We start from the raw sequence: 22726 nt of genomic DNA, 5'->3' as shown, positions 1-22726 counted from the left end.
TGTCACTCAACCCAGAATATGGTGTTGAATGTCAGTTTGCAGCTGATATGGAAGACCATCAGAGGTGACACAAATATAAATACAACTACTGGATTGATCTGTGAAATTCACAGAGTAGAATATCATGCATTTCCATCGCTGACGTCAATGTTCCAACAATAGCGAAACACTTGAACTTGCAGAGTTGCCGGTGACATGCAGTCTGCACTTTGGATCATTCTTTTTAAAAATCACTTTTGATGCTTTGCTTAAGCACCATTTATTTCCCCCTTAATCTCAACAGACAGTTTGACTTTCTTGCTCCATTTTCACTGTTGATCAAAACAATATTTGACCTGATTTTCTAACTCACAGGATTATTGAACAAATATGAACAAATTACCGTTTGGAAGATTTCTTGTCAGATAGTTTGCAGAGCCAAACTCCGCTGGCTGCTTCACAATCCCCCAGTGAGAGCCACAGGAGTAGAACAGGTGCAGGAATGATAACTGAACCAGAGCAAATCCTTCTCTCCCTTAAGGTGTGAAAAGACAGCCTAGTGTAAATCCCAGAGACTGGACTGCACTGCCTGTAGTCAGACTAAAAGACAAAGACGAAGTCTGGGCGAGCTCTCACCTGCTCCATGCACTTCTGAGGTTCTGTTATCTCAGTTTATCAGCTGTTCCATCATCTCTTTATATTGCAGCAGGAGGGGCAGAACTGTGTTGATATGTTGATGTCACCCACCTCTCAAGAACAATATACGATACACAATATTTTCTAATGGTGCAGCCCAATATGTGTGCGACCTGGCTTTCCCTGGAAAATGTAAATAGTTAGTGATGCACCCAAAGCACCACCAAATCCAAAATGTTTCCAATGAACTGGGAAGATTATTTTGGATGATATAACAAAGATATAGCACCTGCTTCTCACCCATTAAATGTCAAGTATCAGTGGTCCTCTGGAGCAAAGATCTGAGGTGGCCCTACTCTACCTCCTCATTGGCTATCAAACACAGAACTTTCACCCAGGAGACCGCTACTCTTGTCCCGTGTGAAGCCAAAAGTCAGTGTTAACTTATTTTACGTACTGCGACCATTTCACACTGTGCGGGTAGGTGTAGTTTGCCCCGTCTGAAACAATATAATATAGTGATAAAAACTGATAATGGCCATTTAATGGGCTGATAATATTCAAAATGGGTGCTTTAATGTTTGTGAGATTTTCATCAACATTGCTACTTTGTTTTGCATTCTGTTCTTCCCAGAGTCCTCTGCCAGTCAAACACTATATGTAGTATTTATATAATAACATTTAAAGTATATAATCTTTTCCAGTGAATTGTCTTTTAATGCAGTTTACATTTCTTCAGGACGTGCTCTTTTCTTTGTTCAGTAATGTAATCAGTACTTTAATATTTAATATTATCTAATTAATAATAATTCATATTTGTGTATTGTAAAATAGCCTCTCTGGAATGTCCATGTCCTAAAAGTTCTTGTGTTTAGCACCTTGAAGGCATCTGTTGAATGCACATGGATGAATCATCCCTTTTGGATTCAAGGAACCACTGCCTATGTAAAGACATTATCGGCAACAACTAACATTTTAAAGAATATATATATAATAAGAAAAGGACTATGAATGCTGTCGGAAGCTGCCAACACTGTATCAACGACAAAAACATGATTTGAAAGAGATAATGCTGTTCTGCTATGTGAGCAGGCAACAAAGACAAAACAAATGGTAAAATTCTGTTTGATGTCACATTTATGGTCTCAAAGGTTACAAACTACATTGGTGGCTAACAAGCAAAAAAAAGAAGAAGATACAATGACAATATCGTTGTTGTTTTAAATAACTTAATAAGACTTATGAGACAAACAATGTTATTAGAATTACACATATAAATAAAGTGAGGTTTTAACTATAAAACTAAGAAAGAATACCAATTTAATCTACAGATGGGTGACTAATTAAAGGAAAATCTGTGACTGCAAAGGCTTGAGAATATGTTTTATATCGTTGTCATTCAGTATGAGGTTGTAACCTGTATAGAAGCCTCTGTTGGTGGTTTCCACTCTTTCATTATGTTTGTCCTTTAGTTTGTCACCCATCTCTATGTCTATCTAATGAAAATCATAAAACCATCTTCTAATCACAAATCTGACAATTCCTTTATCATTGACTATAACTATTGAGTCTCACCGACTTTCAAACCGTTTTTGTTAAACTTGATGAGAAAAACAAATTGATTCTGTTTCTGTTTGCATTTTGCTCCATCCATCCATCCATCTTCCACCGTTTATCCGGGGTCAGGTCGCGGGGGCAGCAGCTCCAGTAAGGAACCCCAATCTTCCCTTCTCCGGGCCACATCCTCCAGCTCCGACTGGGGGATCCTGAGGCGTTCCCAGTGAGGAGATATAATCTCTCCACCGAGTCCTGGGTCTTCCCCGGGGTCTCCTCCCAGCTGGACGTGCCTGGAACCACCTCAACTGGCTCATTTCAACGTAAAGGAGCAGCGGCTCTACTCCGAGTCTCTCCCGGATGGCTGAGCTTCTCACCCTGTCTCTAAGGGAGACGCCAGCCACCCGTCTGAGAAAACCCATTTTGGCCGCTTGTACCCGCGATCTCATTCTTTCGGTCATGACTGCATTTTGTTATTGCGCAATATTCAGAATGACTACAGTAAATGGTATAATGTATATTGCCAGTATAAGTCTCAATATTAGGAGCATTCTTTTTTTCTTAAATATTATATATATTTTTGCCTTAATTGGATAGCACAGCCGAAGATAGACAGGAAAAGGGGAGAGAGAGGGGACAACATGCTAAAAAGTATTTTCAAATACTATTTCACTATACAGCTTCACCGCCTTATAGATAGGATGCAAGGTGATATACAACTATTGATTATGTATAAGTAGTAAAATATCCTTTAAGTGCCAATTAGCATAAATATACTGTATAGAGAAAAGAAAAGATTACTATAAATTCCTTTTGGATATTGTGTCAAGATATACACAAGGAATGTGCATCAAGGTCTATATTTATTCATATTCTCCGTCCTATTACCTTAGAATTACTGTATTTGCTATATCATGATAACTTTATTCTAGTGATAGTAGCCAACATTTTGATTTTGTTTCTTGTTTTCATTTGTACCATGTGAACATTGGGATATATTACTAGATTTTTTAAAATGAAAACAGCAAATGTGAATGCATTAACTTGCATGTTAAAGTATGCAAGTACACTCTAAGATGCAGATCTAGCAAAGTTAGTGCATATCATGTGTAACTCAAACACACAGTAAACTATAAATATGTTATGGATCTATCACAATATAATACCACAACAGTATCATAAGGACAAATGTTAAATATACGTATAAACACTCCCATTCCAGGCGACAAACCTCTGAAATTTAAATTGGAATCTATTTCGTTCCAGCTGAATTTCAGCTTCTTACAAACTGTAATAACAAAAATGGTCAGACGATGCTCAGCCTCCTCCTTATGATCCCTGCGTCATTACTGGTTTCTGCAAACAGAGTGAGAGACAGAAGCAGAGGATGATTGGCTGTTTGATAACTAGATATTCAATCAATTCATGCCGTGATTGGGTTAATGAATTCATTGTTAGCCATACAATAATTCATAGCAACGGAGACACAAACATAAGTAGAGAACAAGGTCTATAAAAACCTGTGAAACCTGCTGGCACCTGTTGTGACTGATTACTCAGGCTGAAGAAAAGACACTAATAAGAATTGTAGAACATATTTGAAGCACATTACAGGAGAATTCAACCACATGCATTGTTTCATGTTAAAATGTCTTTAGTGTGTAGAGAGATCTACGGAGTGTGGATACTAAGCAAATAGTGACAGCAAGCAAACAATCTCCCTCCCAACACGTCACAAACAGCTTCTTGGTCAGGACTTGTAACGCACTGGGTACTAACATTGTGAATTCAAACAAAACTACTTGGTTAAGTTTAGAAATAAATCATAGTTTGGGTTAAAATTTGTATTTTTGATACATAACTTAAGTCACGTAATTAAGTTTAGCACCTTACTTATGCGGCATATGTTAACTTACGTAAGTAAGTTGGTTTCACGTGGGTCTTGAACAGCAGTCACCTGGGTGAGAGCCTTGTGCTTGTTTGACCCATCTATAACAACCTCCTGTATTTATGGACTTTGTCACTACTTCACCTGGCTTCCTCCTTTACTCCATTCATAATTACTACAGCCACTAGAGGCAGCCATGCATGTGCAAAACTGACGCTACAGTACGATGGGTACGTACTCTAGAGCGTTATAGTTTGAAGCGTAGGGTCACTGACCAAGCTGCCGTATTTCATGAGTTGGGGAAAGGGTCTCATTCATAGGATACGACTGACAACTACATTGCATGGCTGTCTTTCAAATCATTAACTCTAAATAGTTTTCAGTAATCTTGGCACTCCACACAGTAACAGCCCTTCAGACAGATCTGTGTGATGCAAACACATGTGTTTGAAATGATCATAAACACATGTGTTCGAAATGATCATAAACACATTGGGGTATTTAAGGTCACAGTAAACAACAGTAAACAGACTTTTGTTTTGATCCTTATCTAATTCTACCTGTAATGGTTGTCAATTACTTTGGCAGGATGCATGCACTGCTTTATTTACATTCAGGCAAAACAAAAGACGTGTGTAAAAGTAGAAATCATAATAATTAATACAAGTGAAGACATCTAGTCCTGAATAAAGTTGGCACATTGATCATACATTCTCAATGATTCGAGAATTGCAAGAATAAAAAATAAAAGGAAATTATTTAAAGCCACCACAAAGCCTGATTAGAAAAAAGCACCCGATGATCCGCCAGTAGAAGAAGTCAAGCCCAGTGTAACCACAAGAAGAGTTCATTTCCAACAGTAGATCTACATCTAAAGAATATATTTTGTTGAATGTTGAAAGTTGAATGTCCAAAATCTTAAAGAAAGACAGAACAAACTATTCAATATTTTTTTGTCTTTTGTTAGTATTGATGAAGTTTATTTTCAAATGGTAGCTATATAATGATGGAACTGAACTCTTCACTGCAGCCAGCACTGTATAGGGGGGCCATACCGCACAGGTAGCCTTGTGTTTGGGCTTAGCCACTGGGTTCCTCTGTGTCAGGGAGCCCGTGTAGAGGGAGTTCCTCACAAATCTGTCCACCTGGTCTGGAAACATACAGCAACTACATTGTACATCTATGTTCTACTGGCTACAGTACAGGAGATGATTCTGCAGTTATAAAGTTAGATTGTGGTTTCCTATGTAATCTTCTTACAAACCTACAATTGTAAATTACAGATGAAGAAGAAGAAGAAGAAGCTGTAGTTCAAAAGAGCAGAGTGTTCACCAGCTCATGAAATAGATCATCATGTTCTGTGAGTTTAACAAGGTTAAGATTTTTTGAATCTGGCGGAAGGCCCTGGGGATCATGCTCAAGGGCAGCAGAGTTGGTTCTTACTTGTGGGAAAGTGGTGGGAAGATCGTCTTGCTTGGATCGGGATTGCAGACTGGAAAACACCAAAGAGGGAGACAAACAGAAAATAAATAAAGTGAGAAATATATGGCCTATCAGCCATTTTGGCACCTTGGAGTGGAGAAACATTTATCAGAGACAGAACTGCTGAGGAGATAGAAATGATCTTATTAGTTGATTTGACTCTAAGAGGGCGGGTCCACAGATGGGAGTCATATTCAAGAGTAGTAAGTCAAGTCATTAAGCTTGTTTGAGATGAGCTCAACTTGCTTTGAGTTGCCGATTGCAGTCGGGGAGGTATCAATCCAAAAAACTCGGATTTGGCTCGACTCAACTTGCAAATGTGAAATTTCTTTTAGTTCACCCCTCTCCACTCTGTCTCTGACTGTAGGTGTGTGTCGCCGCCCTTCACGAAGTACAGCGGAGGAGGGAATGCCAAATGCTTTTTTGAATAATGGCCACGGAAAACTATAGAATTTAGAATTTTGACTGATGATCTCCCAGAATGATGACATCATGGGAACTCTGGTTACCTTCAGAATAAGAAAACAGGTGAACGATACTTGTTTTTGGAAAGTTCGACTGCAAAAATGTTTTCTTCTGCAAACGTTGTCCTCAACTTCAACTTCAACCTCAGATTATGAAATAGAAAAAAACAAGGAGACGGTGCCTGCTTCATATCAGGTACAGAACAGGGATGTACTCCTTCCACCCGCTACCTAGTAATGGACTTTAATGGAGAGAGATGCTTTGGCAAAGTTCCAAAGTGTAAGAATTAAAAGACCAAGACGGTGTCAGAGAAGATCCACAAAACAAGTGAAGATGACGTCTTTCAAAGACAAACGTAAATGCTAAAAGCAATCACCTACAGTGCACTTTCTGAGTCAGCCAGAAGATCACCCGCTGAGTGCTGCCAAATACACCTGGCAGTATTTCAGCAGGGAGTGGAGACTACAGTCACCAGAGGAGTACAAGGAGCCAACGGGTGTCAAGGCCCAAGTTTCGCGGTGGATTTTCTTGGACAGGAATTTGGATGATACATATACAGTGAATGATAGTACATAGATGCCCAGTAAAAAGGGACACTCTTGAGTATGACACTTATAAGCTTCTTAAGAGCGTCTACGTCTGGATGCGGTAAAGTGAATCACACTCACTAAAGCCCTAAGACCCAGTTTTGAATTGTTCACCTGGTCGATTAAATGGACACCAACTGCTACACAGGTGCTGCCCTTCATTCATGACTGTTTCACCCTTGGATCCTTTAGATGAAACGGATGTTTATCTCACCATCACTGAAACTTACACGTAGATCAGAGATGATAGGGCGTCTGACTCTCATGGTGACTGTGGCAGTTACGCTGATGAAACTGTAGAGCCAAAAATAAAAAGGGCCTCTGTTAACGATGACTCAAGCGATGGAGTCTCAGGCAAATTATCCCAGTTATGAGTCAGACCCTATGAAGACTGACTTAAAGAGAAAGCTTTCATACCTCACTGGCTTAGAAAGTGAATCATCCCCTGCTAGACTCGGTGAAGAAGATTCACTCCCCAATAGTTGCAGTGTTGGACATTCAGACTCTGAAAATTTCAGTCATGAAAATCCAGCAGGACCTTCAGCGGCCACTGGCCTTCATGATGGAGTCAAAGACACTACTGCTCCCACTAAAGAAGAGTCAAGGGCTCAACTGATGGAGCTGCAGCTGCCATCAGACCTGTTGATGTGGATGATGTTAAGAAGGAGAAGAATCTGGTTCAGAGGACCTGCAAATTCCTCTGCAGAGTGATTTCCATGTTTAAACGTTAAAATAACTAATCCACATTTACTAGAACAATTAGAATAAATATTAGAGTAAAGTTAGATTTACATTAATAAGTCAGTTTCTACCATTTGCCCCATATCTGGACATATGGTAAAGAATTAAATAAGTTAGCAAACTGTTTAAATTGTAATCTGACCACATTTTTTGGCTTCTAAAGGTTTGCAATATACAAGAGCAAACCCTTCGGACGCTTGCATTAAAAGGCCGGGCTGAATTTCAGTCTATTATGTCAATTAGTAGTATTAAAGCTGCCTTCAGAACAGGTCTGCTTCCAAAAGTAACTCCAGTATGCACTATTTTATACACTATGAAAAGTATTGCATACATGTAAACATTGTACACCAATTGTAAACAGATCTAACTCTCGCTTAGACTCAAATGAAATACATATCTTTACCCTTCTTCTTTTATCCACGGGCATGCCGGCAGCGTTCAGGGCAGCAATCCTGTTCTCTATGTAAGACACCTTGGGATAAAAAGAGAGACTGCTCACTTTTCTGTCTTTTCGAAAAACAAATCCAAAATGCCAACTAAGTTTAACTCAGCTTCTGCTTTCTCCTTACCTCACTCTGGGAGTTCTGGACGTTGGCAGCTGCTTGAGCTACCTTGTCCTCCAGCTCTACCAGTAAGGCTGTTGAGCCTTTGAAGCTTGTCTTTGACCCGTCCTCTAGGGGGTGCCACTTCGACTCCAGGCTCTCTGTAGAGCGGTTTATCTACAAGAGAAAAGAAAGTGAATTAGTTTTCCACATATACACATTTTCAAGCCCTTTTTTGTTGGGGTGGTGGGACTATTATGCCTTCATCAAAGGGATAGTTTGGATGTTCGGAAGTGGCGTTGGAGTATTGTACCAGCAGGAAGCTAAGCAATGTCCTGCTGTAGACAACTAAAGAAAATCAATATCAGTTTAAGTGTACGCTATATTTAGACTGCTTTACTTTGATGTGAGACAGCGGTTCCTGAAGGGAACTGAAGCCGTTATCTTTGCTCTATAAACTGTTCTAAATATAGTGTACACTTAAACTGATATTGATTTGTTTAGGTGTCTAACATACAGTATGTGTTGCTGCTGACCTGTCCACAGCAGTACAGTACTTAGCTTCCTGCTGGTACTCCTGTCTGCTTCTCCAAACTGCATCTACTGTAGTAACACACTGACTATAAGAACCTCATACAATCTCACTTTGAACAGTGTAAACTTTCCCTTTAAAGAATCAATAGTAGAAGACAGATGACAGGGGAGAAAAAGATGAGGAATGACATGCAACAGACTTTTTAAGGTGTAAATTACAGAACCTTCTCTATAACACTTGAACACAGTCGAACACTGACATGATAAGCAACTCATGATTTTGTATAACCTGCATGCAACATTGTAACAATTTGCTTGTATCCTATGTTCAAATTGTTCCAGGCTAATATCTGAGCCAACGTTATATTATAGCGGATATATAGGTAGTAAAGAGAACTGGATACAGCGTTTGAGGTGGAGAACCAGTCATTACTATGAAAGTTGCTCAGTGGCGCATGAAGCCAAAAAAATGTATATTCCAAGAAGTAAAATACCCAAATCTTCTGCTGATCTTCCGCATCCATGCGGCCCGTAGAGCAAGCTTTAGCGGTTTAGCTCTCCGCTAACTTGAATGGGAATAAAATAATTCAACCGGCGGCTCTTCAAGACTTTCCAAATGTGATAGGACCAAATGGATCAAAGTCTGATACTAAAACAAACCATTACGCAGGGGTTGTGGCGATCAAACAAATTATAATAATTATTATATAAATACAAATTATACACATTTATATATATATATATAAGTCTATAGGAAAAAGTATGTTTGGGCCCAACAGCATCATGTGACTGACCCTGAAGTTGTAATTACACAGTTTGGCCACTTTGTGAAATTGCATTCAAAGCCCAGCACTGTTACAAATTACAAAACAGTCATGTGACTCTTTATTGCAGCTGTGAGCTTTGGAGAGTGCCAACAAATAATGTGGTCCTGACTATAGGCGACAGATCAGAAAATGCTCGAGTGACATGTTTCTGGAAAGTTATGACAAACAATCTATTTTGTTGTTAGGTTGGATGACTTGAGAACCCTATCTGAAAGGATGAATTTCCAAGTCAGCCGTATTTCACAGTCCTAAACAGAAACATTCTAAATGTGTACCAGATTATTTCCTGTTACAGTGTATGTGAATGAGTTCAGCTGACAGGAAGTAGTAATGAAGCCAAGCTGTAGCCTAGCGATGCAATTCTGTTGAAACTGTCAGTAACATCATGGTCAGCCGCAGCACAACTTGAATTAATACAATGTAACAGTGTTAGTATTTATTATATGAACAGCATCTTCTATAAACAACATATCCTGTAGTGGCACGTTGTCATTCATAGATCACTATAGTCCCAGAAGCACAAAAAGCTATTTGGTTTGATAAGAAGCAGAACAGAAGGGCTGCTGGGAGATCAGAGGTCAATACCAGCTGACCTTTGCCCTCTTCAGTCATTCTGGAAAGAAGACAGTCACTTCAAAAGCTTCAAAGTTTGAGCCTTATTAGGTTATGACTTCAGAGGAGGTTTTCCTGCTTGTAAAAGCTAGTGTTATGTGATTTAAATCCCCAAGAGAGGGCATGCAGTTTGAACAGGCCTATAGTAAAGTGATATATAGAAAAACACAATGTCATTACTCACCAGAGCACTGTAGCTGTGTTACTTTTAAGGGATAGAAATGCCAGTGAAAACAGTTCAGGCAATTTAGCACATCTAACAAAGAAGGAGTTATTTTCCAATCCATTCTGCGTTTCAGAAAATCTGGGAGTGATGGTTGCAAAGGAAAAATAAATGCTAAGGCTAAGTGACTTGATTTATGAATACTAAGAAGTGGATTCCTGTAAATGGTATGGAGTTTCATGAGCCAAGCGGTTTTACTAAAGTACAGAATGTGCAACAATCCACATGTGCAGCACATTATGTATGTCTCTGATGAACTTTCTAGCATTAAATGCTTGTGTGTGAATACATCGTTTTATTTTCCACTGCTGATGTTTTGCTCATTTAATTCTGCCACAGATATGTGTACCTTCTGAGAGTCCGTGAGCTGAGGCTGCTCTTCCTCCAGTCTGCAGAGAATGATGCTGGTTCTGGATGGGGGTCTGGTAGGTATCCTGGTGGGTTTGACATCCTCCTTTGGGCTCCTCCATGCTGGGATCTCTTGGACTGAGTGTGGCCTGCTGGGCTCGTCCTCATCAGAGGTTAGGCTGTGGTCACTAATGTTGTCCGTCATCTCGTGCAGCTTCTGTCTCAGCTGCTGCTCCTCTAAGTCCACTTCCTCACACTGAGGAAGAGGAGAGGTGCAGTTTGGAGTCGGAGAAGCCTCGTTTGTCTGTCGGGAGAGAATATGTGGCTGAGAAAAATGAACTATGCTTTTATTAAAAGTTTATGTTTTGTGTTTTTGTTTGATTTAAAATGCATTGCTTGAGTGAAATCAGTCAACGCAGTGCATCAGTGGTTTAGCATTACGATTAACATGGTAATCATTTTTTTTATTCATAACACTGTAATATAATACTAAACTACAATAGCACTCGGAGAGCACATTAACTCATTAGGAAAATGTTTGAATAAATAAATAAATGTAATAAATAATGTAATAATGTAAAATTTGTACATTTTCTCATAGACTTGTGTACAATCAGACTTTTTGCAACAACTGGAGTCGCCCCCTGTTTGTCATTAGAGAGAAAGCAGGCTAAAACAAGATGTCTGCTTTGTCTACCTCTGTGTGAAATAAAAGGCCCATTGTTACAACAATTGTTACAATTTTTGGATTGGTAAATGTGCCACTGGCATTGCTGTAAACTGCATGTGACTGACAGAGATACACTGTTGTCCAGTTGTGTTGCTGCTTTCTGCACCGTGCCACTGACATGCCTGTGATCTTACACAGGAACTAGCAGGTCTATAGGAGTACATGGATCATACAGTGCATGGATGCATGAAAGCATGAGAACTCTCCCGTTAAACATTAATCAGATGGACATTAACACAGAAGTGTTGCGTGCAGACTCTGCTCTGTCAAAACCGGCAAAACATGTTATATGCAAATTGATTTAAGCTGTGCTTTACCACAAGAGAGAGAGGAAAAGCACGAGTCGATCAAATATTGCTCTAATTCGAAGCAGAATAGCCACTAATTACCAGGCCAGCTTCAGTTCTGTGTGCGTTTACGGTTTGCTGTATTTGTGGGTCGGCTCATTCTCTGATGACATTGGTGTGGATTTCAGAGCCCACGTCCGAAATGAAAAACAGACACCAAACCCACATGAGACATCATGTTGATGAGGAGGTTGAAAAGCGTGCCCCTCTTTAGAATGCTTGAACAATGAGCTGCAAATAAAATACATCAACTTTAGGATGGACCATTTTAATTTCCTGCAAAAAAATAATCACATCAATAAACCCACAGGTCATGTTTATATTTACCAGCAGGTTAGAAGTTTTTTTAATCCTTTTTTATTTTGATCACTTGGAACCATAATAAGCTATAATTATAATAGTGATATATTATCACTTCACACAGACATGTGTAGGTCATTAGAAGGACTTACACATGCTCATTTGAGCCATTGTTCATATAAAAATACTGATTTTAGCTTTATCATTAGCAACAATTAACTTAGAGGGATAGTTCTTGTCTCTTTTTTTTTGGGGGGGGGGGGGGGGGGGGGGGGTTTGTATGAGGTACTGTAATTAGTGTATTACCTAAAGTTGACCCAGTTTGGAGAAACAGGCAAGAGTACCACCAGGAAGCGAAGCAATGTGTAACACACTGACTATGGATTTCACAACCAATAACCAACTAATGTTGCTAACTAATAAAAAACAACTTGCTAGCAGCAGGAACGAGTGCAAATAAATACAAAGTACCGAGCAGACCATCACACATGATAAGGGGCCTGTGTATCCTACGTAGCCATAGCACGTCTACATTTTTGATCAAGCTTGATGATGATTTCGATGATTATTTGGCTACCTTGAAGAGATATTTATGGGTTTACCTCGTCGTATGTTGATGTGACCTTCTGCTCTAAGTGGTTTAAGAGGTTCTCGATGGCTGACACGCGTCTGTTCAGGTCAGTGATCTGGAGAAAGACAGGGAGAGTCAGCGAGGCTGCAGACAGATGATGAAGATAAGATATGATAAAGAAAAAGCTTTAGCAGGACTCCAGAGACATATATTGGAGAACTCAAGAAAAGTTACCACACATGTATAAATAGTTTCTTCAAATAGTTCAAAATTGATTTCCCCCAGTTGCCTCTAAGGCCTTCTGTAGTGTACTGTGAAGTGAAATGAAATACATTTTACTTAGATAAACGGTAAATGTAACAACACTTTTCCAATGGGGTCCCTGGGTACAGAAAGGATCATTTTTAAATCAGGAAGTGAAGCAGACATGTCATGAGACATATCTTTGATGCGTGCCCTGAGTCCCGTCATGTGTGTTAATGTATTTATGTTATGTTTCATGTTTAGTTTAGAGTCTATGTTTGGTCTTGTCTCATTGTTCACTTGTTAAGTTACAGTCACTCATGTCTCGTCTCGTCATGCACTGTCTGTCATTGCACTTCCTGTTTTATTTTGTAATTACCTTTCCCTCTCGTTTCAGAGCACTTCCTGTCTGTGAGGTTTCCCGCCTGTTTGATTGTTGCCACCTGTTTCCCATTACCGTGTGCGTGTGCGTGTGCGTGTGTGTGTGTGTGTGTGTGGTGTGTGTGTTTGTGTATATATAGTCCTTATCTCCCTTTGTCCTGTGTCAGTTCGTCTTGTTTTTTTGCCACCAAGACAGCCAGCGTTTTTTGAATCAAGTAGCCGTCATAGAATTTAGCCTTTAGTCAAGTTTAGTTTATGTTTTTTGCATTTCGTTTATTCTACGTTTTTTCCTCATATGAGTGATTTTTTGTTGTACTTTAAACCATCTTGAGTAAAGACCTTTTTACTTTTGAAACCTCGTCTTGAGTCGTTGCTTTTGAGTTCAACCTTTTGTGTCACGTTCATAACGTCAGTACACGTAGAACATGAAACTGTTCAGTGAGCTCTCGTGCCTTGCATGGAAGCCTCCACATTTGTTTTGTTTCTCCGCTCATTTATATTCAGGTTTTTCCTTTAATTTGTCACTAGTCTGTATCATAAATATATAAACACTTCTTGACTTCTTGTCCCACAAACAGATTGGATACGTCACTTGTTTTCTAAATCAGAATGAAACGGAAGGAAAGCAATATCCGCATTAAGGATGCGTAACTGATGTCTGAGCAGCCGATGAGAACGGCCACGGCTGCTTTTGATGTCTGACAGGCACATGTTTGGACTGTTTGTTTTCTGCAGTATCCTGTTTGTGTCTTCCAGCTGTGAGACACATTTGACATGCCAGCAGAAATCTAAGGTGGCAATCAGCACAGAGCCAGGTAGTCCTGATAACAACAGCCCTTTTGTTTAATAGTTAATAGTACTGCTACATTATTGTCGTAGTTGCATTTTACTGCTCTAGATGTTTATGGTTATGCTTATTTAAACTCGACAAATCTACAACCATAAGATCATCATGTCTGTAGCTTTGTCTCCGTCCTGTGAGAACCACGTATCTCTTAAAAGTCAACTTTTTCATGAGTTTCTCAGAAAAACAGCTTGTTTTCAGCTTTGTGACGATGCATTTTCCAGCTTTATAAATAGTTTATTTAACTTAAAAAGTATCAGAATGTTCTCAACACATAAAGGAACACTGTCAGATAAATGCAGCGGAGTAAAAGTATAAAGTTACATACAATGGGACTACTTAAGTACAAGTACCTCCAATGTGTACTTAATTACAGTACTTGAGTAAATGTACTCAGTTAGATTCCACTAGTGATAATTAAACAATAAGTTCCACAGCGTGTCTGACGCACCCAACTGCAGGGCACACGAGGACACACGTGGACTCGCTGATTTCTGTCAGCAGTAAGAGAAGCAGCCCGCTCAAAGTCAGCCAGAGGAATGGGAAGCAGACTGTTTTTTATCTGCTCCCCATGAACAGTTGTCCTGATCCTTTCCAGAGACTGAGTTGTACATCACATAAATAGGCACTGATGTAATGTATGTGACCTCCCTCTGATCTGGCAGCTGTCTCCCCCACATCACTAAACATGTCAGTCTGAAGAACCCGTGTCTGTGAGTGTATCAAAGTTCCAACATGTGCAGCGAGAAAGACCTGCAAAAGCAAAAGGAAAAGCAACTGTTGTCTTTCAGAAATGTGACTCCAAACCACAACATGATATAGTATATTATCATAATACAAAGTTTTGTGCCAATGCGTTCCTCTTTCTTATAACCCAAACAAGGCAAGCTTAAGTTTATAGTTTTGTTTATGTATCTTACCTTCCCCTTTATTGCTTTTAATGAAGCAAATTCCTTCCAAATGGTCACATATAGCTATCACTTTGTTCACTTCTTTCCCTGAATATATATGGTAAAGCTACACATCTAATTAAATCTAATGGATAGTCAAGCACTTTTTAGTTTGTTTAGTTTTATTTTACAATGCCTACAGAGTATTCATATGTTGTCCCTATAGCAATATAGTTTTCAACCAAAAAAGTTTCCTTGGTTTTAGTACCTCTTCGTATAAAATGCTTTTTTAGAGACTTTCAAGCTGTGCCAATGGAAAAAGCCATATGGATTGTTAAAACATCAGTAAAGTTAATTGATATCAGACTGAATATCTGTGCAGTAATGGGAATTGATTGTGTAAGGAGGTTGAACATTGAGATCTTTGAATGTTACATGTCTAATGAAATTATTATAAGTAAGGTTCAGGAAGAAAACCTTGCTTCTCTCTCTCACTAACTCCATCACATGCGCCTCGTTAATGTAATCACCTGCGCAGACCTGTAGGCATGTTTTCTCTACAGCTCTCACTATGCTCCACCACAAACCCCATTCTTCTTCTCTCTCCTCTGTCAGTAGGGTTACCTCTAAACAAGAAGGGGTGGAGGGCTGATGAAGTAGGAAACTCATGAAGATGGGCCCTCATCCTAAATCACGACCCCTGGCTTCATAGACACTCCAGCCACACCACTACGTGGCCCGTTCATCCCCATGCAACTGACCCCATTTCATCCCACTACTGGACTCCCACCGTAAAAGTCTCCTCCCAACCTTTGGCTCCCATTCATCCCAAAATATGTCATTATTTATGAGCTGAATGCATCATTAATAGGCAACTGGTTTAATGGTTTAATATTTTCTTACGGCCAAATCAGTGTAATGTAGTGAGGATTTCATATGAATCATATTAAAGACCTGTGGTGGAGGGTTTGGTGCGTTCAGGCTCTCCTGGGAGGTGTGGCTACAGGGGCCCAGATGAGACTGGTAGAGAGGGTAGAGCTGGCAGTGGTCATCCTCCTCTGAGTCATCAGGGCCGGGCAGGTAGCTGCTGCCTTGGGGGCCCCAAGCACTGCTACTGCCACACGAGGAGTAGCTTAGCCGGGAGATGGAGCGAGATGGAATAGTTTGGTTGTCTGCATATGTGAGGTCATCTAGAGAAAATGTAAGGGTAAATCAAGAAATAAAATGAACAATACTGTTTCCACATTTTGTCAGTAGTTCAGGCAAAAGCCAATGTCATGGCTGCAAAATGAAAATGTCATCGTAAATATGATTTTTGGTGGTAAATTATTTCAATTATTTAATCAATTTAGCACAATATGAGAAGCTAAAACAATAGCCTGTAATAATAATAACAATAATAATAATAATAATAATAATAATAATAATAATAATAATAATAATACAATGATCATTTTCTTCCAGCTCTGTCAGTCCTTCAGGCTGTATGTTATATCATAATACTGATATTCACTACAAAATGTAGTGACAAGGTGATCAAGAGCAGCAGATATCCAACTACACAATGTTTCACGTTTCACACTTCTGGTGTAGACAGGAAGTTAAAAGACTAAATAAGTCAGAGCACTTACATGCTACTGAACAACATATGGTCTTACACTTTTTATTGGTTCTGAGCAAAATCTTTAAACATCCAATATGAGCACCTCGGCAGAGTGTACAGGTACAACACATCAAGGCCCCGCCCCTTTTTGGGGATAGAAAAACAAAGATCCTATAGATCGCGTGCATGTGACGTCACGCTTACGTCCCAACCCGTAAGTCAGCCATGCTGGTTGATATACACAACCAAGACGGCGCCTGTTCATGTGTGAGTTGCTGCAACGCTTCGTAATTTTCTTTGTATTTAAACGTCTAAGATTGAAAGAAAATGCCAATCGTGTGCGCAGTGTATAATTGTGGTAATAACGCTACTTCGTGACCCAGAGAAACGGTTCTTTAGATTTCCTAAAATCATCAAAATCAACGATCCACAAAAGAGGGATGAGTTACTGTCTACCGAACGCCGTCAGCTGTGGTTTAGCAACATAACTCGTGAGGATTTAACAGAAGAAAAAGCACAATTCACCCAGTGTGTGTGTGTGGCGTCCACTTTATATCTGGTAAGAGCTCATGTTAAAGCTATGTTTTCAATGTTTACATTAAACATTTGTGCTTATGATATACCCGAACTACTGTAAGACCTTACTTCTCCATATCGCTGACTGGTAAATAAGGCACTTTCTTTACATGTGATGGCAGCCATTTGCTCTTTTCTCCTGTGCATGTTTTTGTTTTGCTTATTCTTGAGACTACTTCACTTGCGAAAAGCAAAGCACCAATGTGAGAACATACTTCGCTTAATCCAGCCATATAATCACAGTGTGCGAGGATAACATCGCCGCTCTTCTCACTCACATAACCACGGCTCGAGCGGTGCATCTCGAGCTCTTTGAGAGTGATTTACACGGGCATGGACGAGCACCCTGTCATCTTTCAGTGGTTTGGTAAGAAGACTACCAACCCAGCCAGAAACAAAGAAATTATAAGCATCTATGCTCTTGTATGCCTTCATTTGTGCGTTGGTTGCCCACGACGTTTGTAGCACAAGGTAGTTCACAATATCCGAATATTCAATCGGCGGTAATGAATCTACAATTGGTAGGCCCTATACGAATAATAGTGCATTACTTTTTGTAGGCATTGTAGTACAAACAGAACTCAGACTACAGTAGGACTACGGGATCTATGACTTGCTCATGTTGTGACTCCACTTAGTGAATGTTTGCTGAAACCATTACGGTGACCTGAGATGTGTTTTCTCCTTTCTTTACCTTGCTGTGGAGCCATTCTCAGCTCCAGACCTTTGTGTTGTTCCTTAAAAATCTGGTGGAAAACAGAGGCCATATCAGCCTCTGCAAGCATCGACTCCCTCTCACCTACATCCATGTCCGTGACGTCTCGGAGGACTGGGGCCTAAGCATGAGGATGGAGAGAGTGGTGAGAGCTGTGGTGACAAACTTTTCGTCAGTACAAATGATCTAATGATGCTGTTTCAGGCTGAGCTGGAAGCTCAGCATCTGAGGGAGAAAGTGGGTGAAGACATTAGGGTTGTCACAAAGTTAGGATTTAATAAGGGTAAGGAATAATAACAATAAATGGGAACATTTTAAATGTATTGTCGCTTCACATTTATTCCAAGCTACATTAATTATTTTTAGATTATACAAGAGAATAATTGGTTATTGCATGACGTTGTCATGATTGTGATTTTGTATATCCTGTTTTATTTTGAAGTGTTCACTTCCCCTTATGTCATGTCTAGTTGTACTTCCTGTCTGTGTGTTTTCCCTCTGTGATTGTTGATTTGTTCCTCCTGTGTCTGTTCACCTTGCCCTTGTGTTTTAGCTTCTCTCTCCAGCTATGTCTCGTTCCCCTTGTTTAGTGTCTGTGTGTATATATCCCTGTCTGTCCCAGTGATCCTTGTCAGTTCGTCATCTAAGTGTCACCCTTGCAGATCTCTCCTCGTGCTTCCTCGTGCTTCCTTGTGTCGTCCCGGTTTGTGTTTAAAGTTTTACTTTTTGCCTTATTTTGTAATTTCGTAAGCTTTTTGGAATAAAGCCCTCTTTTTGTTAATCTCCTTGTCTTGCATTTGAGTCCTCACCTTTTCCCCACCGTGACACAAGTAGGCCTAGATCTAGTTACAGTTAAATCATTATGGTAATCTTATTCTTGCTCTGAATGCACATTAAACACATGTTCTTGTATTGATTAATAATATAAATAATGTAGTTTAACAAAGATAATAAAGTACAATGGGCTACAATGCAATCAGTAGAGCTGCTTCGAGTGGTGGCACAGCAGTGAACTATTAACTGAGGTAACTGGCTGCTTAATTTGGTGTTTAACTGGCTGTAGTTTGGTGTGTGGTAAGTTGGTCATGGCCAACTATGCAACAACTCTGCTTTCACAGTTCAAATTTATTGTTAGGATATAAACACTGAATATTGAGTCTATTTCCTAAATGATCCATTGTGACTTGGTCTCATGTCACTTTACATTTACTAAATGCTGTCCTGTTAGAGCATTCTGTTAATGAGCTGACAAGATGTCTTAGTGTCTTAAGTATGCACATTTGGATACACAATGAGTGTATTGTGGCCAGATACGAGCATGAACAATGACAGGGCTTAACACTAATCTGATATTGTCTTGACAAACCCGACAATGTTTAGCAAAGATAGAAAACAGAAACAAGCTAAAGCAGGAAGAGAGTTTAGTTTGGTCTCAAAAGCTGGTTCTGTGGCTTCTACCTGATCAGGCCGTCCTCTGGATTCGATGAAGCAGTCAAGGCCCAGTTCAAAATCAAAGGGATCGACCGTTAGCCGCCTTTTGGCCTTTTTCATCTTTAGAGAGCAGAAAGGGAAACACCATCACCAACAGAGAGCAGAGAGTAGAGCGATAAGAAGGATGATCACAATGAAAGTGTAGACCCGAGGAGAGGAGAGGAAGGACGCAGAAATCCGCACCGCAAACACATTGAGATGACCAACAATTGAGCACAATGTCACCAACTTTCTAATTTCTTTTGGAGAACATCCGGCCCAGTTTGTTCCTCTCAAAATACACAAGAGGCCAGAAGGACAATTTACATTAACAGCACTTACTGTTGTTCTGAAGGTTTTGCTAGAGTCCTCAAAGACTCTTCTAACTATCTGGATAAAAGATATTCGACAAAAAAATAAAAAGCCAATACAACTAATAATAAAGATTTTTTTGGTTCAGATCATTTCTTAATGTTTGGTTTAATATAATATTAAACTGACATTAAATAGAAACAGGTAGTTTAGCATTTTACAGCCCTGATTCATGTTTATTACTATATTGTTACTGAATAGTTTTGTTAGTCCCATATTACCCTTTGTTATTGGCCCCTTGTTACCCTGCTACATACACGTCAGTCTAATATTACCCAGATATACTCATTGTAAATACCAAGCTATTACTTCTTTAGAAATTACATGGTATTTTATTACCTCTTTATTAATAATAAGCATTACCATGTTATTACTGAGCTGTAATGTAAAGTGCTAACAACAATCTTTTTTTTTAACGTGCAGCAGACCAAACCTTTTTTCATCCAGATGGCTGAAAGAGTGTTTCAGAAGAGCGCTGTGCTGTTTAACAACCTGGGTTGCTGGAGGGGAAACAGATGCTCAGCTGTTGCTAATGTTACTGCATGAGAGTACACACCGGTGCTCGGAGAACGTGTGCTATGGCTGAGTGGTCTAGAAAGACAGGGACTTTTTTTTAAAGATCCATGCAGTTTCAAGCCTTGTGTTGTTGACATAGGATCCCAAGGATCTCCTCAAGAACCCTTGAGCAGACACAGACTCCCTACATGTTCCTAACACTACCCTGTAGTTGCAGTGTAACACCTCTGAGTACGTAAACAAATGTCGAGAACGAATTTGAGTGAGGGGTTACAAAAGGCGTATACTTATTTGGAACAGTAGAGGTCACTCTGTCGAAGTGAAAATCAAACAAGGGAAGCAGGAAGCCCCACTTGGCCTTCTTGCAGTCAGTCTTTTTGAACATCAATCAAGAGTCAAATCATTTAAGATATAAACAAAACCGGTAGTCATTGGAAACAAAGGCCAAGCATCCGTAGACCCAGCAGAGCCAAGAGTCCTGTCGACATTTGTTTCTCCTCAGCAGCCGTTTGCAGTGATTGAAAATAAACAAAGCTTAGCTCCCTCATTACACAGAGACTGTGGTGTAAACAATAGAAGTCTTGGTTTTATGATGAATTCCAGTGGACTCTGTGCCCTTTTACCATTTCAGGACTTGGACTATATATACATATATATATACACAGATATATATATAGATAGATAGATAGAGATAGGATATATATAGGGAATATAGAGATATAGCGTATAGAGATATAGAGAGATGATAAACAGAGATAGAGATATAGATATATATATATATATATAGAGAGAGAGTAGATAGAGAGATATAGAGATAGAGTGATAGAGAGGAAGAGATATCTAATATATATATAGGTAGTATATAGTACATATATATATATACACATATAACTATATATATATACTATATAATATATATATATGTGTATATTATATACATATATATATATACACATATATATATATATATATAATAATGTATATATATATATATATATATATATATATGTATATATGTATGTATGTATATATATATATAATATATATATATGTATATATGTATGTATGTATATATATACATATATATATATATATATATATATATATATATATATGTATATATGTATGTATTAGATGTATGTATATATATTATATAGATATATGTATGTATATGTATATATGTATGTATATATATATATATATATATATAGTATATATGTATGTATATATATATAATGCATATATATATATATATTATATATATGTATATATGAGGTATATAGTAGTATAGATATGCATATATAATATATATATATATAGATTATGTATAGAGTAGGGATATATATATATATATAGTATATGTAGATATATATATATATATCGTATAGTATATATATATATATATATATATGTATATATATATATATATATATATACATACATTATATATATATATATATATAGTATATATGTATATATATAGTATATATATATATATATATATGTATATATATATATATATATATATATATATATATATATATATATATATGTATATATATATATATATATATATATATATATATGTATATATATATATATATGTATATATATATATGAGTTGACATTGAAACGAAACACACGTACTAGAGTGCATAATATCTATAAAGTGAGTTGTCGTACTCCCTTGTAGTGTTGCGATTCTGTTGCGTCCATACTCTGCTCCTCATATCCATCTGCTGATAAAGAAAGCAGACACATGAAGCTTTTAAAAATAACTAACAACATACTGTACAATAAAGTGTATGCTTTCTAAACAAAATCATTTGACATTTTCTCTATGTGCATGCGTTTGTGAGCAAACCTGGAGTCACATTATGCAGACTGAGTTCACCACCTGAGTAATGAATTACACCTCTTTCAATATAACTTACAGCAACATGCAAATATGTGCAACATTGTCCAGCAAATTAAATGCTTTCGTCTGTGTCTCTGGTAGAACAAGTTCAGCACATGGAAGGAACATTGTGTGTTTATGAGTGAGTTGCATTTCTGCGTTACAGTCCCCTCTTGAATACAGAGAGAGAGAGGAGAAGGAGAGATTCAAAAGTTGAAGAATGAGCTTCCCAGATCTGCAGATAAAGTTGAAAGCATATGCAGAACCACAACATTACAGATTAGGTTGAGCCACATTACAACTGAACAGTTACTGCACTACTCCGCTATCATTTCCAACATGAATCAATTTGATAGACTTCTCTTCACTCGGAAATAATCTGCAGAAAGAAATGTGCAGATGGACACAAAACACACTACAAGTATCATTATTCCATCTACTAACTGCCACTCATGGTAGTGATAAAATAATACTTTTGAATAAGAAATTTAAAACCTTGTTGACTCTGCCTGACTAACACTTCTCTGGCTCTGCTCTTCGACTCTTGATTTGCCAATGCGAATAAAAGCCGGGCGAGCGCTGACTGTGCCAGCCTTGGTCTGTTCCCAAACCACAGTAGCCACTGAATCAGACATTCAAACCTGCAAGCTTTAAATTGATCCTTTTATTAGTCTAATGAATATATTAAATGCTGAGAATACATTTCAAATTACCCGGATTTACACAATCATTTTGTTTATTCCTTTACTGCACAAATATTCTGACTCTATGTAATACATATTCATTTAGTAAACTCTGCAACAAGTTATTAACATGCATGTGACTCCTGAATGGACCTAAGGAAGACTACACA

General features: G+C 38.4%; 1 protein-coding gene across 2 annotated transcripts in view; it reads right to left on the bottom strand.

The window, feature by feature from the left end:
* Positions 1–2531: 2531 nt before the first annotated feature.
* The window catches only part of mlphb (melanophilin b), a 39520-nt gene continuing 19325 nt past the window's right edge, over positions 2532–22726 (bottom strand). The window contains exons 6-16 of one of the 2 annotated variants that reach the window (XM_029459268.1): positions 21660–21715; positions 19077–19169; positions 17598–17739; positions 15679–15914; positions 12398–12481; positions 10420–10722; positions 7902–8051; positions 7736–7804; positions 5501–5549; positions 5113–5207; positions 2532–3525 (exon numbers count right to left, since the gene is read on the bottom strand). In XM_029459268.1, coding sequence (XP_029315128.1) covers positions 3499–3525; positions 5113–5207; positions 5501–5549; positions 7736–7804; positions 7902–8051; positions 10420–10722; positions 12398–12481; positions 15679–15914; positions 17598–17739; positions 19077–19169; positions 21660–21715 — 1304 coding nt within the window. In that variant the 3' untranslated portion in view covers positions 2532–3498. The remainder of the gene's footprint in view (positions 3526–5112; positions 5208–5500; positions 5550–7735; positions 7805–7901; positions 8052–10419; positions 10723–12397; positions 12482–15678; positions 15915–17597; positions 17740–19076; positions 19170–21659; positions 21716–22726) is intronic. The other variant, XM_029459269.1, reaches the window with a different exon arrangement.

Source organism: Cottoperca gobio, chromosome 21 (assembly GCF_900634415.1).
Source record: "Cottoperca gobio chromosome 21, fCotGob3.1, whole genome shotgun sequence".
Taxonomy (NCBI): domain Eukaryota; kingdom Metazoa; phylum Chordata; class Actinopteri; order Perciformes; family Bovichtidae; genus Cottoperca; species Cottoperca gobio.
This window is presented reverse-complemented; position numbering and strand designations above follow the sequence as displayed.